Consider the following 26,643-nt stretch of genomic DNA (forward strand, 5'->3'; position numbering starts at 1 on the left):
GCCCTGTCGACAAGTCGCGCGCGTCTCTCTCGACTGATCGACTGATCGTCTGTCGAGTCCAGCTGAGCCGATCATCAGACAGCACAGCATTGCCCAGGCATGTTTCGTGGCCTCGCACGTCTGTTCAGGATAGGCAAGCCGCACGCTCTTTCACGGAAAGCAGGATCGCCAGGCTGAGCCTCGAAAGATCAGGTCAATGGCGGCACTATGTCGGCACCGATCTTCAAGGAAACTGCTACTTTGAGATCCCCTACGGCCTCGGTAAGCGCCCCTGCCTGGCCTGTCAGCTCGCTCATTGCTCGATGTAGAGTACCGCAAGTCGAGGCGGACCGTCAAATATGCCGTCGACAAGGAGTGGTCAGACTATCAGCCGAATGACATGCCGCCCCAGTGGTCTGCCTGGCTCCGGCGCACAAGGACAGATGCGCCGACCATGCAGGTCAGTCAGCATCAGATCATGCGGTTGTGTATGCATTCACACGACGAGCCACGCAGGAATTGCAAGGCGAAGCGCAAAGGGTTGCGCGTCTGCAGCAGAATGTCGCGAGGCTACGCATTGCATATGCAGACGAGAAGCGTCGCATCGCAGAGGACAACACCCGCTTGCTCTCACAAGATCAGCGGCTGCCAGCTCCGACATCACAAGATACTCTGAACAGGGCAAAGCAGCCAGAAGTCGCACAGGCGGCATCCGCGCAGATCGACGCTCTGCCGGCTCAGCCGGACTTCATTCCACAAGGCCGTGACGGTCGTACGGGCTACCCGGGTCAGCTGCTTCCGCGAGAACCGACAGAGAGCGAGCTCGAATTCGAACGCAAGCGTGAAGCTATGGCAAGGTGTAAGTGTCTCCTGCAAAATTACTCCGCGATGTTGAAGCAGTCAATACAGCACCTCTCGTTGGTCTCAAGCCGGGCACAGAAGCAGACCCGGGCTGGAAAGTCCACGATTGGACACCGGCATCTCGCCGACGATGAGCGAAAGTACATGCGAGCAGTATCGAACAAAACGTTGCATTGTTGTTGTCTCTTTTCATCATAGTATGCTCGTCCACTCCAACAAAGCCCTTACAGCATCGCTCGTAGCCCGCTCGCAGCCTTGCCGATCTCGCTGATCTGTGAGATCCGACAGAGCTGACCTGCGTACTCGGGCTTGTAGCGAGTGCCCGTAAGAGGATCGTCAGACGATGGTGAGCCCGTGTAGATCGGACTTAGGGAAGCGCCGCAGATGCTGAACGTCTCGAAATGGTTGTAATCGATCTCAACAGCATCTCGCGGATTTCTGTCAGCGGCTGCGATCACCGTCTTTGCTTGCTGTGCAACTTTGGCGTCCGGGTTTGTGTCCAGAAGACGCTGAGCAAAGATGGCGGCAGTACTAAAGTTCTTGTTCTTCGTAAACGTCGTCATGGCCAATCGCAGTGCGAGCGCGAGATGCACCTGCTGAATACCGCAATGCGTAAAGTAGGCCGCTAGCTCGAGTTGCCTCTTAATATCACCCGGTGTCTCTGCAGCAACTTTGCGTCTTTCCATCTCGATCGACAAGCCAAGCAGGTATTCTCTACACAGCGAGACCAGCTCGTGGAGCTCTGCAACCTCCTCCGCGTTTGCGGCAACGACGAATAGTAGCGAGTGCAAGATTGAGCGGAAAATGTCTGCGCATTCCGCGAACGCTGCCTTCTTAAAGGCCGCATAGGCCGCTCTGAGCTCGTTGGCAGTAATTGACTGCAGCGATCGAGGCGCTATCGGTAGCAGGCTGCGCGGCTCGGTATCATCTGGATTACGACGCAGCGCAATTGACAAAGGCGGTAGAGACGCGTTCGCGGACAGATGCAGATGGGAGGAGCGGTAGATCGACATGAACAGTGGCTTCAAGGGCGTAAAGTTGACAGCGCCCACCTGCCGGCTGAGCAACTGCATCGCTGTATCGAAAGAGCCTGCCGCCACGTGGTCTGCTGCTAAAGGTGAATTGCGGACCCAGAGGTCATTCTCTGATATGCCCGGCGTTGCGTCCTCGATCGCATCGAGTGCTGCAGGTACCGCACTGACAGCTTCAGGTGCAATCTCTTCATCATCTGCTGCCACCTCCTCCGTGCCGCCGAGATCCCAAGCGTCTTCTGCCGCTGCCTCTCCAGCCTCAGCGTCATCACCACCTTTCCATTCTTCCATTGCCGACTCTTGCGGATTTGCGTGTCCATTCGTGAAGGTCTCGATAGCTTCTGGCGCTTCGCTATTGCCTTGCGCCGTGAGCGCACGATCGAAGAAGCTCTCCTTGTGGCCAACAGAAGGCCAGTTGAGAGACTGCGTTGCTGTGATCGCTTGAGGCGGCGCAACATGGCCGAGCTTGGGCATTTGCACATTTGCAAGATCTTCTACTGTCAGACCAGCAGAGACAAGCACTTCGTCGGCGAGCTCCTCAAGCCCGTTCGACTTTGCCGTCATGTAAGCAAGCGGAAACATGCCTACATCCTTGAGGACTTGAACGCGAGAGGCAGCGTTGCCTAGGTATAGGGCATTGTGGAAGCGCGACATATGATCTCCTCGCATGTCGGCAATCTTTGCCATTTTAGCGAGCTTATCCTGATTGCCAGTGATGAAATAGAGGAAGGACAGCCGCTCGAAAGCTTTCGTACGCTGGTACGCAATCTCGACGATTTGATGGTTGCCTTGCTTAAGCGCCTGCTGGCTGAGCGTCGTCCAATTCTCTTCGCGGTCTATCGCTTTCGCCATCTCCAGAGCGACATCCAGGTTTCCGCATTCGATCGCCAAATCGAATCGCGTTGTCTTGTCCTGAACAAAGTGTAACGCAATCTGCAAATAATCGGTCAGCAGACAGGAGCGGAGTGAGTGTTGTGACGCACCTCCGGGAATCCCTTCTTCTGCAGATACGCGATAATGCTCTGACCGACGAGGTTTGAGGTGCGAATGATGTGCAAGACTTCGTCATAATTGCGTCTGACCAGCGCCAGCTTGAACCTGTATTCGGTTGGATCTATCTGCATTGTGCGTGGCTTTGCGTTGCGGTCGAGACAGTATACTGTTTTGCCCTTGATGCGAGTCAAGTATACAGGCTGATCCAGCGTCTTGATGATCCCGTTATCGCCCTGGGGCAAAGCGTATTTGATGTGGTTCAGCGTCGAATAGATGAAGATGCCAGAATCATCCCATGCTCCAGACTTGATCCTGATTGTCTCGTGAATCATCGCGCTTTGGCCGAGCGTCTTATCGGCGAGCATGATGGTGTGTTTGCTCAGCAGAGCGACCCAGTTTCCGTCACTCGACCAGACTGCATATTTGACGGGCGGCGTCGAGATCTCCGCAAGCATCTTTTGCTGCTGAATATCAAAGAGGACGACGGATGTTGGAGTAGAGAGGAGCAAGCTGGCGGTGCCCCCGTAAAACATCTCTTGCGTTGATACTGGGCATGCGATCGTTCGCGTGGGCGAGTTCTGCAGATCTTTGATTGTGATCGTCTGGTTGGCCTTATCGAGCACTGCGAATCGGTTACGAGCGACAAAGAGGGCAGAGTCACCGTTGCCGCGCTTGCCATCGACTGCCGAGTCTTTCGTTTCACCCGAGGAGATGTCCTTGGGCAAGCTCACGAGCTCGTAGACACCATGCTCGGAAGGCTGCTCTCGTCCATCAGCTTGTGTCCGCCCTCTTGGGAAGGAAAACGGACAGATGTCACGATGACGGCGCGCTCTGCAGGGTTGTAGCTCAACGTCCTTGGCTGCACATACTGGCTGCCCAGACGTCGCACGCTGACGACAGAGGCGTCCGCATTGCTGTTGAGATCATGGGCGCGGACTTGTTTGTCGCGCACATAGAAGAGCGTGTTGCTGCTCAGACTGAAGGCCGGCCTTTCGCGATCGAGTTTGAACACGATCAGGCCGGAGTCGTGACCTGCAAAGCTTGTCAGCACAGTCCCGAGCACAGGGCAAAGGACTGACCGGCCGCAAAGAGATTAAGCTCGGGGTGAGCAGTAAGCACCCAGAAACGATCGTTCTCGCGGCGGAACGTCTGAACAGCTGTACGTTTGCTCATGTCCCAGACGCGAATCGTGCGATCTTCGCCATTGGAGATGATCAATTCGTGCTTCGGGTGGAACAGAGCGCAAGAGACGTTGTTGAAATGGCCACGGCAAGTATCGACCTCCCAGGCTTTCGTGTCGCTCATCCGCCACAGCTTGATCTGACGATCATCGCCCGCAGAAACGATCAAAGGCAGGGTCGGGTGGAACGCAGCCTGTCACAGCATATGCGCTCAGCGTGCGTATATGATCCACGAGGTTACGCACCCAATTGACGCCCCTGTCATGTCCCTCGAGGACGTATTTGACGACTGCGTCGGTATGCCCAAAGAGATCCGCTTGTTGGCCATTGTTAGCACGCTGTACTTGCTCCTCAAACGTCATCGGTTGAGCAGTGGTGGCCTTCTTGCGCAGGCCGGAGATATCCCAGACGCGGACGGTGGTATCCATCGAGGCGGATACGATCAGGTCATCCTTGGGATGGAATTGCGCGCACACTGTAGGCAGCGCGTCAGACTACTTGCTGGGATCATGGCGTAGCAGACGTCGGCTTACTGATATAGTGATTGTGACCTGTGAGTATGGCGATACACGTCCGGCTTTGCCAGTTCCAGATTCTGACGGTTTGGTCATCACTCGCAGAGAGAATCCAGGGTTGTTCGTGGTGGAAGGAGACCGTTCGGACATAGTCGAGATGACCGTGGAGCGTGTAGAGACACCTTCTGGTCTTGTAATTGAACACCTTGATCTTGTAGTCGTCGCCGCCCGAGCAAAAGATGGGCTGAGTAGGATGAAAAGCGATACCGCGTACAGGCCCTGCGCGCGCGCGCGTCAATGCATGCACGTCTTGGTGAGAAGCGTGCGATAAGCGTACCATCGTGCTCATCGTAGCGATCTACGAGGGTACCCATCTGGAAGTTCCATATCTGTATGCTGCCAGAGTGTAACGAGGCAGCCAACAAGGTCAACTTTGGATGAAAGGCAATCCCCTTGACCCTGTTGGACTTTGACTCGAACTTGGTGAGCATCTGCATCTTGACGACGATCTGCTTCTATGCAGCTTGCGCGAGTGGGCCGGCTGCAGCCCAGCTGATTGGCGAGCTAGCGTCTAAGCGACGTGGCTGGGCCGAAGATGCAGCTTCGCGAGCAACTGCTGCACAAAGCGACAGCAGACAGATGATCGATTGCTCGAAGGCTGCTGGGGACACAGCTCGACAAGTACGCCGAGCGTTGTGAGCTCGTTGGCAAGCAAAGCTGGGCGAGCTAAGGCGCGCGTTTTAGGTGTCACTGGCTCGCTCGGCGCGGTCTTCCCAGCCGACCACGGCGCTACGACGGTCTAGCTCGATAGCGCACCTGGAGACACTGATGGAGCCCGCGGCCGTCGGAAGCGCAATGAGCTTGCAGGCTCGTCTCGTCTGGTCGTCAGGCGCCAGCGCTTCGCAGCGCGTATGGGCAGTAAAAGTCACAGGAAGGAGTGCACCGTCTAGGCGGGCAAGCGGCTCCCCAAGGGCTCTTCTCTGACTCAGCTAGGGTTGCATGCGCATACAAGGTAGATCTACTCGTCCTGCACTAGTGTCGTTCGCTCAGAAACATAGACACCGTCCAAGAACTGACAGAAGACGATGGCACGGCAATCAGTACGAGCCCTCAGAGCAGTTGAGCAGTCCGCTGACCTTTCGGATGTCCTTGTTGCGGACGAGACAGGCGCCGTGGATCGACGCTGCAGACTGGGAGACAGACATGATATCGTTGCCTTCAATCAGGACTTCGTCCTTTTGCGCTTTTGATTCTGAGATCGTGACGCCTTCGCCCATTTGCACATGACGTGCCAATTTCTCGCCTAGGAAGTTTCTGATCTCGACGCTCTTGCCGTCATCGTTGATGATGATGTTGATCGGGAAATGCGCGTACTGCAGAGGCAAGTCAATTCAGCTCGACGGATGACCGAGCAGGCTGCTCGAACTGACTACCGCGCGCATCTTGTAGAGGAAGCCCTTCGTGACCCCGGTGATCATGTTCTCGATGAGGGAGCGGACTGTTCGCAGGCAGGCGACGTGCTTCCGGCCTCCGTGCCATACTGCCAATTTGACGATAGCTCCCTTCTTGCTCTTGACGACCTTCATGTCTAGATCAATGTGCTTCACATGCTGCCAGCGCGCGGGTCTCCATTAGCCTCGTCCTGCGTCGGGGTGCGGCGAGCACATGCCTTTTCGAGCTTGCCTCTCGGCCCGGTAACGCTGATGGCACGAGCCTTGATGATGACGGTGACGCCCTCGGGCACGGCGAACGACTCTTCCTTGAAGATGTCCTTCATACTGTAGGAGCCCGGTCCGAGCGACAGAGCAGATGCGGCAGCGAGCAAAGTCAAATTGTCGGCAGCGTCAATTTGACGAATGCAGCAGCAGAGCGAGTCAGGCGAACAAGGTGACAGCAAGACGGAAGCAAAGCAGATCTACCGGGTCAGCACGTTGTACAGATTGCCAGACACGATCGGCAACGTACGTTGAATGACTTGAGCTTGCCTACGCCGCCCTTGCACGCTAAGCCGCCCAGGCTCATCTTTTTCTCACGCCTTTGATCGAAATATACTTGGCCCGATGGTACATGAATAATCATGTTGGCGAGAGCGCGCCGCTGCCGCACGCTGACACCAAGCCATGCAATGGCCGCAGCACGGTCAGCCAGGGCCGCCTGTGATGCAGATGGGCGGACAGACGGGCGCTCAGCCATACGGTGCACAGCCGCCGCCCGGCTATGTACATCAAAACGGTGGAGGGCCCCAGCCTTTCTACTATGGCTCGCCTTACCAGGCTCAAGCTACGCCTGTACAGCAGCCTGCCGTGCCATTCGGTAGCTACCCCGGACAATATCAACAGCAACAACAGCAAGGACCTCCTCAGATGCCTGTGTACCATCATCCTCAGCAGCAGCCGGGCTATGCCCAGCCAGCACCTTTTGCCTCTCCCTCCTACTCCTGGCCTGGTCAGGTGCCTCAACAACAGCAGCAGCAGCAGCTACCGCCTCTGCACTACGCTCATCAAGGATTCTATCCGGGGCCTGAGCATCAGCAGCAACAGCAGATGCAGCAGCAGATCCCGCAACAGAATGGCTTCATCGGCGCACCGAGCATCTTCAACGATCCCAACGCTTTCAGGATGCATTACCAAGCGCTCCTGCGCAATCTGACCTTCAATTCGAAGCCACTCATCAACGAAGGCACACAGCTCGCGAGAGACAATATCCACATGAGTCATATCATCTCCTCATGCCTCGATGAGCACCTCAAGACCGTAAGTCAGCCGCTCTTCCCTCCGCCGCGCCTCCCTTTCCTCCGCTTCACCACTCTACACTACTCTCAGGTGAGGCTCGTAGACTTGCCAGCACGACCTGACTGACAATTCGCCCATTGACGCTTGCATTCAGCCTAGCCGAGGTTTAGCTTTCGACGCAGCTGCGCGTGTAACTCACTCAAGTGGGCTAGACTTTGACAAGAGATCGAAGGCCCTGCGGGCATCGCTTTTCGAGGCGCGCATGAAGCTTGAACAGCCCGGACTTGCTCCTGAAGAGATCTCCTTCGTGGCTCTGACGCTGGGCGTATCTGCAAAATCCTCTCCCCATGGTCGCGGCTGTCTGAGAATGAGTCATGACCACTTTTGCTGCTTCACAGGTCACTCAAGACGTCAAGCTCCCGGCGCTGTACCTACTCGACTCGATCTCCAAGAACATCGGCTCCGTTTACCCAGATCAATTCTCGCGATTCGTTGAACGAGTCTTCCTCACTGCTTTTCAAGATGCAGACCAGAGCATGCAGGTCAAGCTCGAGGAGCTGCTTGGTACCTGGCGCACCGGCGGTCGTAACGGCTCCGAGCTCTTTGCACCCGGCGTCTACCAGTCGATCGCGAATAACGTCGCGTCCATTCGCGGCACAGACGAGAGCGATGTAAGTCGATCGCAGAGCCACCGCCTTAGCTACACTGACACGCTCAACCATGCAGGGTCAACAACCTGCTACGCCTGGTGAGCGCGCCGGTGCGCTTTACGACATTCGACGGTTGCTTGTGAAACGGCAAGAAGAAGCGCTCACTTCGCCTCAAGACGAGACCATTGCGACTCAGATCATGATCTTGACGCAGCTCGAAGGTCTTGTCAAAGTGCAACAGCTGACGAGCGCTCAAATCATTGCAATTCACGATCAGATTGCCACGCTCTCGCCCGTCACTGCCGAAGACGGGATTACGCCCCAGATAGCCGAAATCGCAGTTTCGGCGGACGGCGAGAACCTGCCTGATCTGGCTGCCCTGTCCTCGCTCATGGATCCAGATCTTCTCAGGCAGGCCCTAGGTAGCGGATGGAACGCAGCTGCCCCTGCTAAGCCTTTGGTGACCAAGATTGACCCGATCGAAGATCGCTATCAATCTATGCTGCTGTCCTTCGAGATCTCGCTCACGACTTCAGACATTCAGCGCTACAGACCCGACGCGCCTGCGCTCATCTACGATGAGCTGCCCGAGGCTTGCAAACAGTGTGGTACTCGCTTCCTCTCCGGCGATAATGGCAGCCGCAAGATGCAGTCCCATCTCGATTGGCATTTCAGGCGCAACAAAAGATTGCTTGAGAAGGCGAGACCGCAAAGTCGCTCTTGGCTCATAATGAGCGAGGTGTGTCAGTCCGTTGTGTCAGTCTAGCTGGCTGACTTTCACGTAGGAATGGTTAGCGCCGCCGGGCCAGATCAAGACTGAAGAGACACAGCTTGTCGAAGAGGATGAAGAGGAGCCGCTTGATCCTGAAAAGTGCATTGTCAAGGTCACAGAGTCGACAGGAACTCGCTCGCGGGCTTGTCCGATATGTCAAGAGACGATCGAGACCAAACTGACAGACGAAGAGGATTACATCTGGACCAATGCAGTGCAAGTGGGCGGCAAGGCAGGTCTGCGGCGGGCTTTTGCAAGCTGTGCTAACATGCGCAGCAGATCTATCATGCGACGTGCCATGCAGAAATGACGAAAGCTCGACGACTAGCAAAAGTAGAGGATGACTATGACGCATATGACGAGACCAAGCCGGAGCAGCAGTTATCAGTCAACAGGGTTGCCATCGACGCCGAGGATTCGGTACTGCCACCGCTGAAGGAGGAAGATGAATCTGCAGCAGCGCTGTTGCTATCCCCTGTCGCGCCCTCACTCGATCCACCCTCGAGCAGCAATCACTCCCGAGCCAGTAGCGAGAGCCCGAGCGCGCAAACGCAAAGTCCATCGCGTGCGAGTAGCCCGAGCCTCGCCGAACCGTCGCGCTCAGCCGATGCTGCACCCATCGCTGCATCAGATGGCGCCGAGTCTGCTGGATTGCGTGCTGCTCAGGAACCGTCTGACGCGCTAGCCGTGACCGCTGGCGAGATCGAGGACGAGCTCGACTACACAGCGGCCTCGAGTGACGATGACGCTGCCCTGTATGACGATACTGGCGCAGCTTCGAGTCTTGCCGGCAAGCGCAGGATCTCGCCCTCAGCTGGCTCGACCGAACCAAAACGCGCTCGCCAAGAGGAAAGCTAGCTCAAGCCTGCTTCCAAATAGACCCAAAATCTGTCCAATGAGATTGCAGCGTTTCGTCTTGCAAAGTTTGCAGCCAAACATCGCGCAGAGCCAGATCTGTGACACTTCACATGCGGCGCCTACCACCCTCAACGCGTGCGCTAAGGCGTAACGCATCTCGGCGTCACCTGCGTTGCGACGAGCAGCTCTCATCAGCCATCGTCAGCAGACCGCCTACAGCCACCTCATCTCCTTGCAGACAGTAAGACGCTGCAGTCTGCTCGTGCAGGCACCGCGTATTTCCACATCCTCTCGACGCCGCAACGCCAGTCATTACTCCCCTCTCGGCCTGCTGCACGGTCACAGGGCTACTGCTACATTCTGTCCAGCACGACGAACTTTCAACTGTCTTTCATGGACCAAGGTCAGCAAGCCACAAAGGGCCTGAAGCCGGTGCTGACGATACCGCTTTCGTCACCGGGCAGTGCTCAACGTCAACCGCACGGGCAACGAAGCCAACCAGATCAGGCCTGGAATCGCTGCAGCCCTGGTGACCAGTCAGCCCCGGTCCCGCTTCCGCTCGCATTCGACCAGTCATGTAGCCGCTTTGCCGGCCCTGACCAGATCTTTCCGAGCCCAGTCAGTCTCGTCCCTTGCAAGCTGCAAGCCGACCGTCTCTTTCGAGCGCACTAAGCCAAAGGATGACACGACTTCATCGTCAGAAGTTCCACCTCTGACGGGCTTACAGAAACCCGACAGACCGGGATCGCTTCAAGCCACCTGGCTAGATCCATTGGCACGCATGAGTCGCTCTGATGTTAGCTCAACGATGTCTCCAGTGTTTCAGTGGACATCGCCTTTCTCGTCATGGACCTCGGGCATGCTGTCAGCGATGGCACAGCAGGGTTCACCAATCAGCGACCAGGTCACGCTCAGTCCTTGCTCAACGATCCCCTTCTGGGATGGTCCGTGGCCAGGCAGTGCATGGTCAACGCCGGAAACGTCTGCCCTTCAGACTCCCGTCGTGAGCGCTCGCGGTCCGCTTACGTCAAATGACGAGTGTCTGCCTAACGAGCTTGACCCCTCATCAAACGCTCCCTGGCAGCTGTCGCGGCTTTCGACACTCATCGCGCGTGTCCCTGGCCTCGCCAGCAGCATATCAGAATCCGATGAGGTCGACGACAGCGACAATGATACAGACACTGGTCGCGCTGGCTTTCAGACCCTTAAAGCCAAGCTTCAGATGGATCTTCGACAGCAGGGAAACCAAGCCCGCCTATCGCCATGCAGCGTATCCACTAGCTGCATCCAGTCACGATCCGCTTGCAATCCATATGCACAGCCCACAGAACCTGTCACAGAAGCGGATCACCATGCTAGCGGAGCCCCTAGATCAACGAGCGGCCGCAAAAGTTCGCGTTCGCGCAAGCGTACATGCGGAAGCATTCGCAACCACCGACCGCATCGCTGTGATTACTGTCCGCTCTCATTCGTTCGACGCTACGATCTGCATCGTCACAGAAGACTGCATACCGGTGAGTTGCCTTATGCCTGTGCTTACTGCGGCAAAGGTTTCGGCCGCAGCGACGCTCTCAAGTACGGCCTTTCCCATCTGCACCGGACAATTGACTGATGAATAAGCAGCCGTCATGTACACGAGTGCGAAGAACGATCTGATGGGATCGCGCTGGAGCTCGCCTCAGCTGATCGTCGCCGCCGGGCGTCTCGCTAGATGTTACCTTGTCATCCCCATTATCAGCAGATCAAGCCTGCTGAACCTCGGTCAGTACGACCAGAGGAAGCGCACGTTCGCCGCCGCCTGCAACACCTTGCAATCTACGATAAATCATGGACTTTAGAGTTGTACTACGAAGGAGCTCGCATTGCAATCTGTTGTTATCTAGGACCAGCACCTCTATTCATGAAGCGGCCGGCGTAGCCGATCCGGAATCTTCCAGCGCCTCTGAAGACGCGGGGATGATTTCCTATCGCCCCATCTGGATCTGCTAGATCGTCTGGCTCTGCGTTCGACCGCGGAAATGAGCCGGGCATATCGCTCGTTTCTCCACCAGGCTCGTCGTCGACACTGTCACCTTCGTCATCGTCCTCCTCTTCAGAATTCGAAAAGGTCAGCGCGGAGGAGTGCCATCCACCGAAAGAGGCGTTGAAGACGAATTGCTGCGAGGTGCGGGGTGCGAGTTGGTCGGGCTGCCTGACAGAGAAGTCGACAGCCGTCGGTTTTGCGACATTGAGCGCAGGAGCTTGTTGAGCCCTCCTGGCCGGAGCTAGCCGGGTCTGGGCTGTCGCATCGGCCGTAGATCGAACGTCAGAATTCGATTTGCCATGTCCTACCGCGCCTTTGCTATATTGGCCCCATGTCAGCAGCTGACCGTTTGTCGTCAGCGCACCATAATGCCAGTCACCGAGCACGACCCTGCGCGCACGGCGTCAACATACGCATTCTCGCATGACGCGTGGCAGCGCACCTGATGATACCTTTGTGTTGGAGTTCCGGTACGATCGTCGGCAATGAGTCCGGACGAGTCTCATGCGAACCTTGCAATACGATTGATGACGATTGGTCTGATTCGTCCGGGGCGGCATATGCGAAGAATGTGTTGTTGTGTGCCTCGATATGCGTTATACGTGTCATCTCGGTAGGCTTGTCTACCTTGTCATCGGAGAAGCAGTCATGTGTCCGGATATAGTTTGCCTCTGAAAAAGCAGGCAAATACTCCCAGCGCCTGTTGCCAACTCGAAATTGATCGACGAGCCATTGTTCCGATACATCGGAGCTGCCTCGTGCCTGTTCATCGGCGGCAGCTTCTTCCTGCAGGACTGGCAAGCCAACATCTAGGCGGTAGACCTTGCCACTTTGAGATAGAGCAATGAGGAAGCCATTGCCTGCTGCGAGTTTGCTGACCGTGATATCGGCCTCGGCAAGACTTGGGCTGGTCGCGCGAAAGGCAGACGCTAGTGAAGGCGCAAGTACAGTCGTCATATCGCGCTCGACGATGGTGTCGACAGTTGGAAGTCCTCGACGGGCGAGCGCTTCCATCTCCTGCGCCGTGTTAGATATGCGCCACCAGATCGCGATCTCGCCGCTCGCGAGTATCGCTGCAGAGAAGTGCCAGCCTGCAGAGATAGCTCGGGCCTTCATCGTCGCAGTACCGGCTTGACTGCGGGCTTGACCGATGCGCAAGATGCGGCCCCATGCGTACCATTCGTACACGTGTCCACTGTTATCCAGCGCGACAGCGTGCTTGCGACCGCACTGGATCATCTTGACAGGCGGCAGATCGACGTTGAGTAGCTCTGGCTCGCTGACTTGTCGGCCAGGATGCGTGGAGCTGGCGTCGGGCGCAGCCCATTGCTCGCCGTCCATCTGACCCCAGTAGTATACTCGCCCTCGTGTGTCGAGCGCATGGAAGCTCCAACCGCCAGCGATGAGCTCAACGAGCGGCGCGTTGAATCGTACACGAAGGGGCACGGGGATCCCACCAGCGTAGAGCCACCTGTGACGATCATCATCCTGCCTGAGCGCGAGTCGTCCGTTGGCGGCATCTCCCCAGAGATAGACGTGAGGCCGTCGAACGCGTTTGTATAGATTGAGCCAGCCCAAGCGGCGAGCGCTGTTGTGGACGGGGAAGGAGTAGTCTTGCTGGATACGCCTCGCCCATAGAGACTCTTGGCGTAGGATGAGGTCGTGAAAGCCTTTGCAGGTCTCGCTGAGGTTGAGCAGGTCACCGAGCTCGAGGAGATCGAGCAGATGGTCCGTGAGGACATCCAACGGGAGGTCTTGAATCATGTCTGGCCGATGACGTCGAGCCTGTTGGCCGGCGGCAAATGCCTTTGACAGTCGCGCTCAGTCTCTGTCAGTCTCAGGAACGAGTGCAAAGCGAGTTAGCAAGCATGGACAGGCCAGCGAGGATGAGTAGTCGAAGGAGGCATATGCGGGATGCAGAGGATGAGCTCTACGACGGCCAGGGCCTGCCGCATGTCACGCCCGAAGAGAACAATGCCGCCGAGTTTGCCCACCTCGTGCTGACCGCCTGCGACACCGTCGACTCGCTCCCCCACTCGCTCACTCGGTCACTGTCCGATCTCAAGGAGCTCGATGCTGTCCTGAGCAGTACGTGCACATCCTCCAGTCGTATGCACAGCAGAGAGAGCTGAACTGACTTGGCGCTCTGTAGGCGCCTTGCTCCAAATCACGGGCAAGCTGCAGACCTTGCTGGCCATGATGGAGGATCCCACCGTCAGACCTTCCACCCGGCTCACTCTCCTCTGGGAGATCGCCGAGGAAGCTCGAGGGTTCAAGCTAGGCGGCGAGGATAAGATCAGAGTTGCTACTGGCACATGCGACACTGCAAGTCCACACACCGCTTCACTCTGCGTCGGACCATTGCTGATCTCATCTGCGCCGACACGCAGGTCGATCACCATACGCAGCAGCTCGATATGATCGCCGCTCTGCTCGCTCAGCACCTGCCAGGGCGCGTCTTTGCGGAAAGGCCCTCTTCCTCCACGCCGCATGGCTATCCCGGTCTCTTCCCGGCATACTGCAATGGCTCGACAGAGCGCTTTCGTCAGGAAGCTGTCCCACCTGGCGCCCAGATGCAATATCTGTCGCAGGCAGGGGGAAGCGCGTATAGCAGTGCCCCTCGTACGACGGGCTACACTATCCCGTACGCGTCCAGAGGGGCAGCTCAACCAACATCGCAATACGATCAGCGTACCGCCTTACCCGCGCCCCGCCACGCTGGCCAATCTAGCAGGCACGGGGGTCCAGCGCTGACGAAGCAGCGCGATCCTCCGGCTTCTCGCACTGCGCTCTATCCCGACATCTACGCACAGGACCAGATGTCTTCACATGTACAGAGACAGTCCAATAGCGAGAGCAAAGATCAACGGATCCACCACAACCAGTACACCAAGAGACGAGAACGGGAACAGCATCTCGGCGGATCAAACATATATGGAGCTCCCGGCGAGCCACTTTCGCCACACATTGCAGCCGATTATGACATGCAGGGCGAGGTCTATGCTCGTCCTGGAGCTGCCGCTGCCACCAACGGCGGGTCGCGCAAGACGAGCAATGGTACCTCGGGCAATGGCCGTACCATCAGTCCTAAAAAGCCCCGCCGTCCTACTGCATCGCAAGGTGAGCTGGCTTTGCTACCTGTCGTGCACACGAGCTGACCTTTGGGATCGGCAGCATATTGTGAGTATGGTATCGCACATTCTCCGACGAGCACGACGAGCTCGGTCAACGCGGTCACAAAGTCAGGCCGTGCGACAGGCAAGGAAAAGCGAGCAAGTCCCAGCTTTGAGAGACCTTCAGGCTCTCAGGGCGCAACAAAGCGCGGCCGAGGCAAGAAACCGTGCGCCGCTCTCGCTATCTGAGCGGCCAGTGAGCTGACGTTGGACTGTGAGGCGCAGATCTTACGAGAATGGCGAAGCGAGATCGCCTGCAAATAGTACGAACTCTGCCTATATACCCGCCTCTAGGCCCGGTCCGAAACGAAAAGCACCGTCTGCCGCGGTGACGCGGGACCTGATCGATGCGCAATTGTATGATATCGCTCCTGCTCCTGAAGCGGATGCTGCAGGGCAAGCGGATGATGGCGCATACTGCCTCTGCGGTCAAGGCAGCTACGGTGAAATGGTGGGATGCGACGGCGACGAATGCGAACGCGAATGGGTCAGTGTCTCTCAGCTTTCTCGGTAGACTTTGGCTTATGGTTGCCTGTTCAGTTCCATCTGGCTTGTCTCGGCATGAAGGAAGCACCTCGAGGCAGATGGCTTTGTCCGGACTGCAGCATCAAGCAGGGAGAGCCTGCGGCAAAGAAGAAGCGGCGCAACTAGAACATCGGCTGGTCTCTGTCTCGCGATTTGGGCAAGCTGGAAGAATCGCGCGTGTACTCTGTAATTATGCATCTGACCCAGGTTCGCTAGACCCTCACGTTCGATCCGCTAGACTTCTGTAGCGAACCGAGATCTTTCTCGATACCAAACACGTGCGCTTTGAGGTCCAAAGTCTCAATGTGCGTGGAATCCTGCGCGCTCAGCTGCATCAGCGAAAACGCGCGTCGAGGCAGGTAGGTCGCACGTACGTAGAGCTTCTTGACCTCTGTACGCAGCTTCTCTAGCTCGGCTGTCGTCGTCGTCTTTTCCTGCATCGCTTTGAGATCCCTCTCGACTCTCTCGATCCGTCTAACGTGGTTCGTCATCTATCGCGCACGACCGTATCAGTCCTTGGCAGGCTGAACAAGCTTGATCAGGCAAGCACCTTCTGTGTGCTCGTCTTGAGCTCTTCTACGCTCGTGAGGAGCAAGTTGCTGGCGCTCTGATACTCCTCAAAGAGGGTCATGTAGCCATAACCTGCCGCGACGCTCAAGCCGAGCAGAAAGCCAACGATCCTGCAAAACAGCAGCGTACTCACTCAGCACGAGGATGAGTATGAGCCACGAACGACTTGCGAGCCACGGAAAGCGCCTGCTGGACGTTTGGGCGGCAACAAGGGCGCTGAAGGGGGAGGCGGAGGCGGTGGTGTGTGCACGATGACGGGCTGAGCTGTAGGCTGCTGGACCGTCGCTTCTGCCCGCCTGATAGCCGAGCTATGTATCCCGCGAGTCCTGAGACAGGCATGTGCAGCCCTTTGGGAGGATATCGCTGCTCTTCGCATCTTTGCCCTCGGCCGCCGGCCAGCTGATGACACGGCGCGAGTGGATGGGAGGGCGAGGAGGAGGACGACCTGACGATTGACGGCAGCCGTATCAACGATGGAGGCAGAGCTAGAGGGCTACGAGTACCAGGCGAGTGATCTGCACCAGACTCGAGCGGAAGAGAGCTGATGAAGCCGATGACGATGCAGTTGTCCAACATCAAGACATCGCTCGCCAAAGATCCGACGAACCAGGACCTGCTGACGCTGAGAGATGAGGTCCAGCTGCTCGTGGACCTCACCAAGGAAGCACTGGGACAGACCCAGGCAAGCAAACCCGTCGCTTCTTCCTCCCGTCAGCCCGTGACCTCTCGCTCATCCGTCGTTGGTTCTGCCCGGTCAGACAGCAGCAGCAGCAGCAAGGGCGCTTCCTCCTCAGCCAGCGCAGCCGCCAGTGCTTTGCTCTCCTCGGGCGATGACTGTATGGCCAAATATGCTCAGGATGGCAAGTGGTACCCTGCTCGTGTGACTGCAGTTGGAGGCAGTAAAGACAATCCTGTCTACAGCATCACTTGGACCGAGTTCAACACGACCGATGCCGTCGGTCCGGCAGAGATAAAGGCCATCAGTGATTCAAAGAAACGTGCTTTGGCTCAGTCGGCTCTCGATGAAGCTGAAAACGCGAGGAAGCGTGCCAGGAACGTCAAGAAGGAGGAGAACCGTCAGGTCAAGGCGGCCGAACAGGTCGAGAAACAGAAATCCTGGCAGTCCTTTGCAAAGAAGAGTGCAAAGAAAGGTGAGCATCTTCTCCTTGCCTCGTGCTGTCTACCTGTGCGCTGACTTGGCCTGCGCCGTCAGGTGTTCATATACCCGGCATGACAGGCGAGAGCATGTTCAAGACGCCGGACGCGCCTTATGCCAAAGTGGGCGTTGTGGGCGCCGGCAAGGGGATGACGAAGATGCAGGATCGTGCTCGCCACATCTTCCCGTCCGAGCAAGGGTAGAGCAGCCTCGCTTTCTACACTCGTTGTCGTGTAACACTGTATTCTTTCTTTCTTTCGTTTGCAAATAAGCTAGCAACAACACCTCCTGCGAACACGGTCCCCTCTGTCTCAATCCTCTTCCTCGGGAAAGTCACCTCCATCGAGATCCTTGGGCTCCTTGACCTCCTCGTTCTCGCCATATTGTCTGTCTCGCTGTCAGCATGTGATCTATGCGCGAGCTAGGAGTCTTACAAGACATTGTCAATGTGCGAGAGTAACACAGTGAGCGACTCTTCGTCTGACGCATCGACCGGCAGGAAAGACACCATGCTGTACTCTTGGATCTGCTCCTGAAATTTTCAGTGGTTGCTGCAAAGGACACCGACAAGAAGGACGCACGAGATCGACGAGTGTCTCGTTGAGCGCATGAAACTTTGGATTCGTCTTGGCGTTGATCTCGTCAGTGAGCAGCATCGGGTCTGCTTCAAGATACCTGTTGCAGATGGCATGAGTCACGCCGTTCAGCAGGCCATCGCGCTGCGTCGAAAGCACCTTTCCAACTGCCTTGGCTTAGCCCCACGGGACTCTCTGCTCGACTTGACGAGATCCATCTTGGTCATCAAGTTGAGATGAGGCAGTTCGAGGTTGATCATGCAGCTCATGGCGCTCAGTACGCCGGAAAAGTACTTTGCGGTGTCCTCCATGAATTGCGATTCGATGAGGTAGAGTGCACACATGCGAACGTTGAGTTGGTTGAGCTGTGCTACCAGTCGGGGAATGAGGGGAATGTGAGTGTACAGCTCAATCTGGCCTGCATTATCTCGGCGGGTAAGGTGACGCGCGTCGTGTCAGTTCAGAGGAGGGCCTGCCTGGACAGTCAACGATCAAGAAGTCGTCTTCGTAGTCGCCCATTGATGCATCAAGCCAGTCCATGTTCTGTAGCAGGTACCTGGAACGACAGCGGAAGATTTGAGCGCAGAGAGGCCAGCCAGTCGGATGTTGACGTACTCGAAGCAATAGATGAGTCCGCCATTGGGGCCCATCTGCAGATCTTCCATGACTTCATCGAGCGAGATGAGATCCTTGACATCGATGCTCGGCTGATAGTCAAAGTGCTCTGCCGCGGGGTCGAGGTTGAACAGATGGACGGATCGTCCGAGTGTCTGAGCATGTGCGATCAAGGCGCCGCACAGCGTCGTCTTGCCCGATCCTGCCGGACCTGTCACAAGCACCGCGTATCTACGCTCTCTTCTCCGTCAGCCACCCGGCTCTTGTAGAAGCTCAGCCTGACCTCATCCTTCCTTCGTTGGCGGCGTCGTCGTCGTATTCCTCCTCCTCCCCCTCCTTACGAGCTTACGCGCTTCGTTCGACATTGGCGGCCTCGTGGCTCTGGCGTGGCTCTCCCGGCGATGCCGCTGTTCGGCAGCACGAAGCAGAAGACGAACCAAGCCGGCAATGAGGCTGGCTCCTTCGATCTCTCTTCCTCACTAGGCTCTGATTCCGCCCGAAGTCAACCAGCTCATCACCGGTCGCCCTCTCTGAGTTCGACCAGGAGCTCATACAGTCGACGTCTCGGCCTCAGACGAGGCTCACAAGCCAAGCACGAGGATGAAGGAATCGAATTGCTCGACTCGCCAACACTGTCGCTACGTTCGAAAGCATCACATGTCTTCAACGATGAAGACGAGGAGGAGACGGAGCTCGCCAAAGATAATCTGGCCATTGGCTCACCCGTCTTACCTGCACCGGTGCCCCTCGTCGGCGAAGGCATTCGGAGACATCGAGCTGGCCCGGATGAGCGAGGTATAGCGACGCTCAAGGTGACCGAAGAGGGCCAGAGTGACGTGCCAGACGCGAAACAGGCGCGACCGGATGCTCTGCCTGCGCACAGCAAATCGTCGCGCAAGTCCAGGGGATGGTTCTCGCTCAGTGGACCGAAGACGCCGATGAACGAGGAAGAGGCGAATCTCGCCGATGCAACACCTTCGGTCGATCAAAAGACTGTGTCGGCCAAGAAGAAAAAAGAGGCGAAAGCGAGGCAGCGAGGTCTGTCCGAAGTTTCACTGGGCGATCTACAGCATGACGATGCAGTCACTTGAGCACAGCACAACAACACACATTTGCATATTGACTCTTTGGGTATCTATGTCACGCTTGTAAAGCTGTGTTGTAGCGATAGCAAAGCGATATCTTTGTCACCAGGCTGGCGAGGGTGACGGCAGAGCAGCGCGGGGTATGTAGACTCTGAACGATTTCGATCCGTTCCGCAAGCGAATGTGCTCTTCTCGCTCGCTCTTGTAAGTCGGGTCGAGATCCGACAGCCTGATGACACGCTCTATCTCTCCGTCCGTTCCCCTCATTGCAACATCTGGGTCGAGCGTGCGTACTTTCATACTCAGCGTGACGAGCTCGACAGCCTGCCATTTTGCGTCCTCACTGTCCGTCAGCGACGACTTGAGCGCCGACTCGCTCGACCGATCTGGATGGATTTCGACGACGACGAGGTCAGATCGTACTTTGGCCGCACTGGCTGCAATGTGAGGGTCGTCAGATTTTGCGAGTCTTGCCCAGAAGGGCGCATCGGGATACAGCCATAGATCAGATTTGGCGAGGATGCCGGTCTCACAAGCCAGCCTGATCGTCTGGGCAGCATATTCGTACATGACGCCATGGAGAGGATTACACCATGCCATCTTGTCACTCTCCTGCGAGCATGACATGAGCAGGTCTCTGGAGACTCAGCGAGGTACGAACCATGTAGGCTCGGCCCAACGTCAATGCAAGCTCCTTCGATTGCATGCAGAATCTTCCGCCCCAGCAGACGAGATCTCGAGCGATGGCTTGGGCATCTGTCAAACTGAGCGTGCCGAATCTGAGACTGTCTCGAAGTCCATAGTCTAGTCGATCGGCGCACAGTGCTGGCGCATCCAGCTCGAGCAGAGAAAAATTGGCTTCTTCGAGCACATGCGAGGGTACGAGTCTATGTGATGCGAGAATGAGCGGGATCGTCGTTCGCCTGAGAAAGTCCCACTTGTCCTCCTCGTGGACGACGTAACCCCAGACTCGATCGACGACGTGCGAGAGCGCAGTGTGGGCTACGTCGTGCAGTAGAGCTGCAGCTTGTGCTTCTGTGCTTCCCCCCGCCCGTCTGACCAGTCTCATTGCACCTATAGAGTGCTCCAACCGGGTGATGGCAGGCGAGGGCGTCAGACCCAGCAAGCCCGTGATACCGTGCTGGAGCACGTCCTTGAGCCGCTGTATAGCCGGACTGAGGACCAAAGCGATCAGGACGGGTTCACTGATCGTCGTCGTGCCGTAGATAGGATCGCTCAGCGTCAGCGTTTCTGGCCGAGCTGACTCTTGAGATCTGACAAAGTCGGGAGACAGGAAAGCCGTGCCTGCCAATTGTTCGTCTACATCCTGCGCTGTGATGCCCGAGGGAGCTCGCTGGATAACTGCACCGCCCAGGGAAGATCTGTTGGCTCGCTTGGCCAGCGAAACACCTGGCGAGCCTGGCGGTGTTGGCAGATCATGCGAGAAACTGCGGTTGAACGACTCCCACCGGCTCGACTCGTCTGCGTCCGATGCGTACTGGATCTGCATCGGTGGCAGCGCAATGTTTCCGAAGGAAGTCATGGCGAGCGAGGCCAGGCAGGCTATGTCTGAGTGAGAACCGGTAGACTTTCGGCTGACAGGCGCCAGCAAGAGACGCGACGGGGGGCCAAAGTCAGCTTTGCCGGCGGTGGCGAGAGCTGCGCATGCAAGAAGCGGCTACGTCTTGTAAGGAGGCTCAAGATGACGAGCTGCTTGCACTCGAGGCGATCCATGAGCATGGGGTGTCTGTCAGTAGACGCCATGATGGCCCGACCGAGGTAACGCTGTCGATCGAGATCCAGTTCGACGAGCCTATAGATATCAATCTCAAGGGCAAAGGCAAGGCCCAGGATGTCGTCGTCAGGCTACAATTCCTTTCTCCGCTTACTCTGGTCATCGTCTTGCCGGCTGCTTATCCTGACCAATGCGCACCTATCATCAGCAACATCGATTCGCCTTGGTCACTCGGGCGCGATCAAAGTGTATGGCACGACAAGCTGAAGCACGACCTGAACGAGCTGTGGCAAGGCGATGTCTGCCTTGATCTGTTCATGGACTACACCAGAGACCTCGTCATGCAACCAAGCCAGCTTGAAGTATGGGCAGACGATCTCAACGAGCTGCACGCAATCCTGGCGGCTCATGACGCCAAGCGGCGCGCAGCTGTCTTCTCCGGCACATCGTTCGCTTGCGGTATATGTCTCGAAGACAGGAAAGGCAAAGGCTGCGTTCAGTTGACAGGCTGCAGCCATGTCTTTTGCTTTGAATGCCTAGCCGGTTACTTCAGAGCGCTCATCGCACAAGGCATTGTCAGGACAGTGCATTGTCCTGATCCTGCCTGCGTCAGAGACCGTGCGAAAGCTCAGGCAGCCCGGCCATCGCTCGATGCTATCCTGGCAGGCGCTGCATTGCCCGCCGAAGCAGACTTGCCGGGCGATCTCACGAGATCAGAGCTCGTTCAGCTCGTGGGCGACTCGCTTCACGAACGATATGTCTGGTTGGTCAAGAAGCAGCAATCGGAGAGCGATCCCTCGACGACGTATTGTCCTATCGAATCTTGTCAGGCAGCCGTGCCTGCAGACCCCAATCAGCTTGAGATCTACGAAAAGCTGCGCATCTGTCCAACCTGCCAATTCTCCTTTTGCGTCTTTTGCAGGAGGACGTGGCATGGCACAAGTCAGACCTGCCTCATGTCAAAGTCCAATGCTATCGTCCAGCAGTACCTGGACGGAGACGATGCAGTTAAGGCGAGGCTCGAGCTCCAGTATGGCGCCAGAAATATGCAGAGATTGGTCAAGCTTCACGAAGAACAGCGTGCCAATCAGGAGTATCTCGACGCCACGACGACGGCCTGTCCAGAATGCTCGATACCTATCGAAAAGAGCGAGGGATGCTCGCACATGCTGTGCAATCGATGTCGCACTCACTTTTGCTTCCGTTGTGGCTCAAAGTCAGTGCTGTCTCTCTCTCTCTCTCTCTCTCTCTCTGCTTCATCGTAGTTTGCACGGATGCTGATGATGCTGCGACAGGCTGAGCGCCAGCGATCCCTATTTGCACTTCCAGATGCCGGGGCCTTGCTTCCACAAGCTCTTTGACTTTCAGCCCAGCGCTGCGGAGGAAGAGGCCATGGCCGCACAGTGGATGATCGACGAGATGTAGTGCGATGCAGTCCCGCCGTAGATTTCAGATCTGAGATGGCTGCGAAATTGAGTCGTGTCAAGATGATCGACGCGGCAGTCGGGCCGTCACCACGTCACCACGTCACTATCTCGAAGATCTCGACGCGCCCGCAAAAGTGGTGAACGGCCGCAGCAGTCGTCACGTACAGCAGTCCAGAGATGGTCAACTACAATACAGCGACTTACAGCTCCCCTGATGCGAAGCATGTACCTCTGCGCGACCCTACAGGATCGTACAGCGCGGATGAGACGTCTGTCAAATTGGCGCAAGTAACTCAGCCCTACATCGATTGGACTCGCTGACTGAACGTGACTCTCAGGCGGGCGCTAAGCCAGAGCAAAGGTCAGAAGCAGTCGAGTGTACAGGCGCAGCGAGAAGAGGCTACGATGACTTCGCCGGACAATGATCGGGTACGACGGGTAGGCTCGCTCAAACGTGATGCGCCTTCCATCCAGACGTCTACCTACGCCCACACGTACAACGAGGATGACCGTGAGAGGGCGCTGAGGCCGGATAACGAAGAGGAGAGCACGATTGTCCCGAAATCGTCGCTCGGACTGGATCCAGATGACAACAGATGGGGGGAGGCAGGTCTCATGAGCGGCAACGGCCTCTCGACTCCCGTTGGGGCTCGTTCGCCGTCGTCAGCAAGGCCGGAGGAGTCTCAGATCCCACGTGAAGATCGCGACTTTGCTCTCGACCGTTGACCGGAGCAAGTAGCGGAGAGACGAGCACAAGAGACGAGTGCAGTCCCAGTTTAGAGTGTTCACACGACGATTAGAGAGGAATTTGTGTCTATTTTGCATCATGTCGGTCTCCATGTCCATCTTACTGACCGGATGTCTTGGCTCGCTCGTCTGTGTCTTGCAGTTTTGCCGGGGTGGGCTTGATGGTGTCGACAACGGTGAAATGTGCTTCATTGTCCGTCAGAGCAGCGCCTGTGTACCTCACGATCCGACACTCGGTGTTCTCCCACTACTCAAGCGTCAGTGCCGACAGCGCATTGTCTGGTGAGCTCACTTGTGGCGAGTCGTTGGGCAGCATATGTCTCAGGAAATCGGCGTGACAAAAGACTGCCACGGTTTCCTGATCCAGGCTTCGGAGGTAGCGACGCGCCCAAGCAGCGCGAGCATCGAGAGCTTCTTGCGATGCTGCAAAGGCGCCTCGCTTGCTATTGAAGCCAGGCTTGCAGTGCTCGAAGCTGAGCCCGTTGCCTCGATGCTCGAATTCTCCTCTTAGCTTGTCTGCTCAAGCAGATTCAATGTTATGCACAATACCGGCGTAGATGAACAGACTGAGATCATCCGGCGTATCACAGGGCAGATCGTTGCACTCTTGGAATTCGGGTATGATCTCAAAAGGTATCGCGCGCTCTTGCAGGACGTCTTCTAGCGAGCCGAGCGCTGTCTGCAGTGTCCTGCGAAGCGGCGAAGACACAATGACTTGTACTGAGGACCGTAGCTCTTGCATCCTCGGCTCCGTGCGCAATATTGAAGCTTGCTTGATGCCCAACGGAGTGAGAGCTGGGTCGAGCAGGGAGTAGTCTTCTGCGACGTTATGGAACCCCTGAGCATGTCTGATGAGCCAGATCCGCTGTTCTGACGACATTCTGCTGGCTCCTCGCTCGCTGGTGACGCTCCGCCTCCGCCAATCGTGGCGGCAGCAAATTCAAAAGACAGACAGACGCGACTTTGGCGACGCTGCAGAAGTCGACGACGTCATTGCCAGGCGGATTGTCTCACCATGTCACTTCAGCCAGCGACTGCGATCGGTCTCAATCTGGCCAACTCGAGCTGCTATGTCCTGTCTTTGTATCTCTTCAAAGCGACTCGGGTCGGCAAAGCACTCGACGCTCAAGGTCGACCACTCACACGCGACCATCCCCAAGTCATCAAGGCTCGCTTGACCGCTGCGAGCTCAGCGACCGCTCTGGCTGTCCTGTCTACTTCATGGACATTGTACAGCGCTGCTGCACGCGCAACTGGAAAGGCGAGCGAGCTCGGTCCAGGCTTGCGGTATCGCTCAGAAGCGCTTGACAGGACGCCGACTTTGCAGGCTACGCTCGAGCGGTGCTCACGTACATTCAGCGAGCTATGGACGTCAGCCCTAAGCAATGGACGCGGTCTCTGCTCTCGCCACTGTTGCTCACAGCGACGCTCTTTGCCGGTCCTCTGTTCACATGTTGGCTGGACGGCTCTCTGCCTTTCCAACGCCATTACTCGTGGCGAGCCAGCAAAGAGTACTATGTCACCAGTCTGCAAGGCTTGCGAAACTTTATCATCGTATGCATCCCTGTCACTTTCGCACCTGTCTGAGCTCACACGACGCGTGGCCAGGCTCCTATCACGGAAGAAGTCGTCTTTCGCGCTTGCATAGCGCACACGAGCGTCGCTGCGGGCCAGAGCATGCTCAAGGTCATCTTTCTGAGCCCGCTTTACTTTTCTACAGGTACATCTCGCAGAACGACCTCCCTGGACAGGCTGACGAGCGAGCAGCCCATGCACACCACGCGTACGAGCACTTTGTTGGAAACGACCGAACAAAGCAAGCCGCCCTCGTTGGCTGCCTCACAGCCTGTGCGTCTGTTCGTAGGCCGCTCGACCACGCGAGCTGACTGGCCGCCAGTGGTCCAACTGACATACACGAGTCTCTTTGGCTGGTACGCGACCTTTGTCTACCTTCGAACAGGCTCCCTTTTCGGCGTCATCGTCTCCCACACGTTCTGCAATATCATGGGGCTGCCTATGCCTCATCAAGCTCTACAGCGTCATCGCAATCGCAAAGCGCGCTTATGTGGGTTGCAACGCATATATCGTCGTCTTGCCTTGCTAATGTTAGCGCAGTGTTGCTGCCCGTCTATGCGCTCGGCATAGGCGCGTTCTGCAAGCTGCTATATCCGCTGACGGCGTCGCGTCTCTATGCCAGCCAAGACGCTCTCTGGCGCGGCTAGATGACCAAATTGAAGCATAGCGCAGCTGCTGCGAACCCCAGCTTGCGCTGCAGGAAAAAAGGGTCGACGACAGGAGGTCAGAACTGCATGCCCATCTTCGTCACTTCTGCGAATGACACAGCGCGTGACAATACCGACGCGTCGAGATCGGCGAGATATCAACGACGACGCGCTTGTTGTTCCCTCTGTCAAATTGACTTTGGCTATCTCTTCCCCAGCTTCGAGCCAAGCAAGACAAGCAGCACAAACTCGGTACGCACATACGATCATCACCCACACTCGTTTACACCATCCTCAACAATGATCTCAAAAATCGCATTGGTCGCCTCACTGGCCGCTACGGCTCGAGCTGGTTTGTCGATCACCTCTCCCATTGATACGACAACCTGCGTCGGCAATGGTATCTGCAACATCACCTGGGACGTCGTCGTATGTGCTCTGGATCGTTCTCTGTATCGTTTCCTTATTTGTTTGTTGCAGCCCGAGAATGGCAGCGTAGACCAATGGGGCTCCACTAATCTTACCATCTATACCGGATCAACATACCTGCAAACCCCACTCCAGTGGCTTGCAACTATTCCCGATCTCAATGCTCCGGCGCCGTACGTCTTTGGCATCGATCCCAATATCGGACCATCGTAAGTCAGATCTCCAGCTGAAAGGTGCTAGCTCATCAAGGCCTTGCAGGGGTGACTACTAGCAAGTCGAGCTGCAGACTTTTGCATGCTACAAGCTAACGCCTCAGTTGCAGCTTCATCCGATTCCAAAGCAATGCAGGCACAAGTGCTGCTGGAGAGCCTCTGCAGGCCTTCTCGAGCAAGTTCACAGTATGCCGCTCGCTTGCGACGAAGGCTTTGGCTGATTCGAAAACCTCAGCTCGACGGCATGGCCGGGACGTTCAACTCGACAATATGGTCAATGATCAATGGAGAGAATGGTCAGCCTCTGCTGCACCGTCAATTCACTATCACTGACTGGCAGAGCAGTGGTCATCGCCAGCACATCGGCCAATGTCGATGTCGTCGCGACCTCAACAACAACTGCAGCTTCAACTGTGCTTGCAGCAGCAGCTACTACGCAGCCAGTCTCCACAGCGACAGTTCTCTCAAGCTCGAGCAAAACAGGCGGCGCTGCCAAGCTTGCAGCCGGACCTCTGCTCTTTGCTGGCTCATTGCTGCTCCTTGCACTATGAGGCACATAGGCCAACAGGGCGCGTAC

General features: G+C 56.7%; 19 protein-coding genes across 19 annotated transcripts; 12 read left to right on the top strand and 7 right to left on the bottom strand.

Moving 5' to 3' along the window:
* Positions 1–80: 80 nt before the first annotated feature.
* L969DRAFT_102557 (uncharacterized protein) lies at positions 81–974 on the top strand (the record flags this gene model as incomplete). The annotated part of the gene is made up of 5 exons (XM_014712941.1): positions 81–133; positions 193–261; positions 309–439; positions 496–838; positions 889–974. The coding sequence occupies exons 1-5, from the start codon at positions 100–102 to the stop codon at positions 972–974; spliced, it is 663 nt and encodes a 220-aa protein (XP_014568427.1). The 5' UTR covers positions 81–99.
* On the bottom strand, positions 683–5,437 carry L969DRAFT_60422 (uncharacterized protein). The gene is made up of 8 exons (XM_014712942.1): positions 4,898–5,437; positions 4,579–4,839; positions 4,291–4,520; positions 3,944–4,238; positions 3,673–3,896; positions 2,855–3,622; positions 889–2,804; positions 683–838 (listed from the first exon to the last, which is right to left on the bottom strand). Exons 1-7 carry the CDS (start codon positions 5,055–5,057, stop codon positions 1,065–1,067), a joined length of 3,678 nt encoding a protein of 1,225 aa, XP_014568428.1. The 5' UTR covers positions 5,058–5,437; the 3' UTR covers positions 683–838; positions 889–1,064.
* L969DRAFT_48096 (uncharacterized protein) lies at positions 5,200–5,576 on the top strand (the record flags this gene model as incomplete). Its single annotated transcript, XM_014712943.1, has 3 exons — positions 5,200–5,241; positions 5,338–5,478; positions 5,520–5,576. The coding sequence occupies 3 exons, from the start codon at positions 5,200–5,202 to the stop codon at positions 5,574–5,576; spliced, it is 240 nt and encodes a 79-aa protein (XP_014568429.1).
* On the bottom strand, positions 5,545–6,521 carry L969DRAFT_86392 (uncharacterized protein). Its single transcript, XM_014712944.1, has 4 exons — positions 6,230–6,521; positions 5,991–6,170; positions 5,697–5,933; positions 5,545–5,632 (listed from the first exon to the last, which is right to left on the bottom strand). Exons 1-4 carry the CDS (start codon positions 6,335–6,337, stop codon positions 5,579–5,581), a joined length of 579 nt encoding a protein of 192 aa, XP_014568430.1. The 5' UTR covers positions 6,338–6,521; the 3' UTR covers positions 5,545–5,578.
* Positions 6,522–6,650: 129 nt separating this feature from the next.
* Positions 6,651–7,766, top strand: L969DRAFT_86394 (uncharacterized protein). The gene has a single exon (XM_014712945.1). It carries the CDS (start codon positions 6,681–6,683, stop codon positions 7,416–7,418), a length of 738 nt encoding a protein of 245 aa, XP_014568431.1. The 5' UTR covers positions 6,651–6,680; the 3' UTR covers positions 7,419–7,766.
* On the top strand, positions 7,543–9,963 carry L969DRAFT_381960 (uncharacterized protein). The gene is made up of 4 exons (XM_014712946.1): positions 7,543–7,963; positions 8,019–8,681; positions 8,728–8,946; positions 8,994–9,963. Exons 1-4 carry the CDS (start codon positions 7,667–7,669, stop codon positions 9,570–9,572), a joined length of 1,758 nt encoding a protein of 585 aa, XP_014568432.1. The 5' UTR covers positions 7,543–7,666; the 3' UTR covers positions 9,573–9,963.
* Positions 9,610–11,410, top strand: L969DRAFT_93648 (uncharacterized protein; the record flags this gene model as incomplete). The annotated part of the gene is made up of 4 exons (XM_014712947.1): positions 9,610–9,707; positions 9,815–9,975; positions 10,037–11,086; positions 11,196–11,410. 4 exons carry the CDS (start codon positions 9,610–9,612, stop codon positions 11,408–11,410), a joined length of 1,524 nt encoding a protein of 507 aa, XP_014568433.1.
* Positions 11,411–11,447: 37 nt separating this feature from the next.
* On the bottom strand, positions 11,448–13,359 carry L969DRAFT_102561 (uncharacterized protein; the record flags this gene model as incomplete). Its single annotated transcript, XM_014712948.1, has 2 exons — positions 11,448–11,985; positions 12,038–13,359. The coding sequence occupies 2 exons, from the start codon at positions 13,357–13,359 to the stop codon at positions 11,448–11,450; spliced, it is 1,860 nt and encodes a 619-aa protein (XP_014568434.1).
* A 122-nt stretch (positions 13,360–13,481) lies between these two features.
* On the top strand, positions 13,482–15,419 carry L969DRAFT_93650 (uncharacterized protein; the record flags this gene model as incomplete). The annotated part of the gene is made up of 6 exons (XM_014712949.1): positions 13,482–13,683; positions 13,748–13,920; positions 13,986–14,715; positions 14,770–14,935; positions 14,994–15,255; positions 15,309–15,419. The coding sequence occupies 6 exons, from the start codon at positions 13,482–13,484 to the stop codon at positions 15,417–15,419; spliced, it is 1,644 nt and encodes a 547-aa protein (XP_014568435.1).
* Positions 15,420–15,505: 86 nt separating this feature from the next.
* L969DRAFT_93651 (uncharacterized protein) lies at positions 15,506–16,239 on the bottom strand (the record flags this gene model as incomplete). Its single annotated transcript, XM_014712950.1, has 4 exons — positions 15,506–15,610; positions 15,668–15,784; positions 15,844–15,973; positions 16,034–16,239. 4 exons carry the CDS (start codon positions 16,237–16,239, stop codon positions 15,506–15,508), a joined length of 558 nt encoding a protein of 185 aa, XP_014568436.1.
* Positions 16,240–16,336: 97 nt separating this feature from the next.
* Positions 16,337–17,222, top strand: L969DRAFT_93652 (uncharacterized protein; the record flags this gene model as incomplete). The annotated part of the gene is made up of 3 exons (XM_014712951.1): positions 16,337–16,369; positions 16,429–17,014; positions 17,077–17,222. 3 exons carry the CDS (start codon positions 16,337–16,339, stop codon positions 17,220–17,222), a joined length of 765 nt encoding a protein of 254 aa, XP_014568437.1.
* A 108-nt stretch (positions 17,223–17,330) lies between these two features.
* On the bottom strand, positions 17,331–18,497 carry L969DRAFT_16492 (uncharacterized protein; the record flags this gene model as incomplete). Its single annotated transcript, XM_014712849.1, has 7 exons — positions 17,331–17,406; positions 17,454–17,545; positions 17,601–17,694; positions 17,754–18,012; positions 18,077–18,150; positions 18,210–18,440; positions 18,493–18,497. The coding sequence occupies 7 exons, from the start codon at positions 18,495–18,497 to the stop codon at positions 17,331–17,333; spliced, it is 831 nt and encodes a 276-aa protein (XP_014568335.1).
* A 113-nt stretch (positions 18,498–18,610) lies between these two features.
* Positions 18,611–19,300, top strand: L969DRAFT_93654 (uncharacterized protein; the record flags this gene model as incomplete). Its single annotated transcript, XM_014712952.1, has 1 exon — positions 18,611–19,300. The coding sequence occupies one exon, from the start codon at positions 18,611–18,613 to the stop codon at positions 19,298–19,300; it is 690 nt and encodes a 229-aa protein (XP_014568438.1).
* Positions 19,301–19,396: 96 nt separating this feature from the next.
* On the bottom strand, positions 19,397–20,837 carry L969DRAFT_16494 (uncharacterized protein; the record flags this gene model as incomplete). Its single annotated transcript, XM_014712850.1, has 2 exons — positions 19,397–19,906; positions 19,956–20,837. 2 exons carry the CDS (start codon positions 20,835–20,837, stop codon positions 19,397–19,399), a joined length of 1,392 nt encoding a protein of 463 aa, XP_014568336.1.
* Positions 20,838–20,839: 2 nt separating this feature from the next.
* L969DRAFT_86399 (uncharacterized protein) lies at positions 20,840–22,482 on the top strand. The gene is made up of 2 exons (XM_014712953.1): positions 20,840–22,245; positions 22,325–22,482. The coding sequence occupies exons 1-2, from the start codon at positions 20,960–20,962 to the stop codon at positions 22,452–22,454; spliced, it is 1,416 nt and encodes a 471-aa protein (XP_014568439.1). The 5' UTR covers positions 20,840–20,959; the 3' UTR covers positions 22,455–22,482.
* Positions 22,483–22,673: 191 nt separating this feature from the next.
* On the top strand, positions 22,674–23,437 carry L969DRAFT_86400 (uncharacterized protein). The gene is made up of 2 exons (XM_014712954.1): positions 22,674–22,740; positions 22,795–23,437. The coding sequence occupies exon 2, from the start codon at positions 22,862–22,864 to the stop codon at positions 23,180–23,182; it is 321 nt and encodes a 106-aa protein (XP_014568440.1). The 5' UTR covers positions 22,674–22,740; positions 22,795–22,861; the 3' UTR covers positions 23,183–23,437.
* L969DRAFT_93657 (uncharacterized protein) lies at positions 23,304–24,083 on the bottom strand (the record flags this gene model as incomplete). The annotated part of the gene is made up of 3 exons (XM_014712955.1): positions 23,304–23,450; positions 23,496–23,719; positions 23,771–24,083. The coding sequence occupies 3 exons, from the start codon at positions 24,081–24,083 to the stop codon at positions 23,304–23,306; spliced, it is 684 nt and encodes a 227-aa protein (XP_014568441.1).
* Positions 24,084–24,218: 135 nt separating this feature from the next.
* On the top strand, positions 24,219–25,425 carry L969DRAFT_93658 (uncharacterized protein; the record flags this gene model as incomplete). The annotated part of the gene is made up of 6 exons (XM_014712956.1): positions 24,219–24,464; positions 24,515–24,757; positions 24,812–24,923; positions 24,971–25,051; positions 25,101–25,268; positions 25,319–25,425. The coding sequence occupies 6 exons, from the start codon at positions 24,219–24,221 to the stop codon at positions 25,423–25,425; spliced, it is 957 nt and encodes a 318-aa protein (XP_014568442.1).
* An 87-nt stretch (positions 25,426–25,512) lies between these two features.
* Positions 25,513–26,617, top strand: L969DRAFT_93659 (uncharacterized protein; the record flags this gene model as incomplete). Its single annotated transcript, XM_014712957.1, has 5 exons — positions 25,513–25,854; positions 25,906–26,063; positions 26,177–26,252; positions 26,302–26,362; positions 26,412–26,617. The coding sequence occupies 5 exons, from the start codon at positions 25,513–25,515 to the stop codon at positions 26,615–26,617; spliced, it is 843 nt and encodes a 280-aa protein (XP_014568443.1).
* Between the last annotated feature and the right edge of the window lie 26 nt (positions 26,618–26,643).

The sequence above is a fragment of the Mixia osmundae genome, assembly GCF_000708205.1.
Source record: "Mixia osmundae IAM 14324 unplaced genomic scaffold scaffold_4, whole genome shotgun sequence".
NCBI lineage: Eukaryota > Fungi > Basidiomycota > Mixiomycetes > Mixiales > Mixiaceae > Mixia > Mixia osmundae.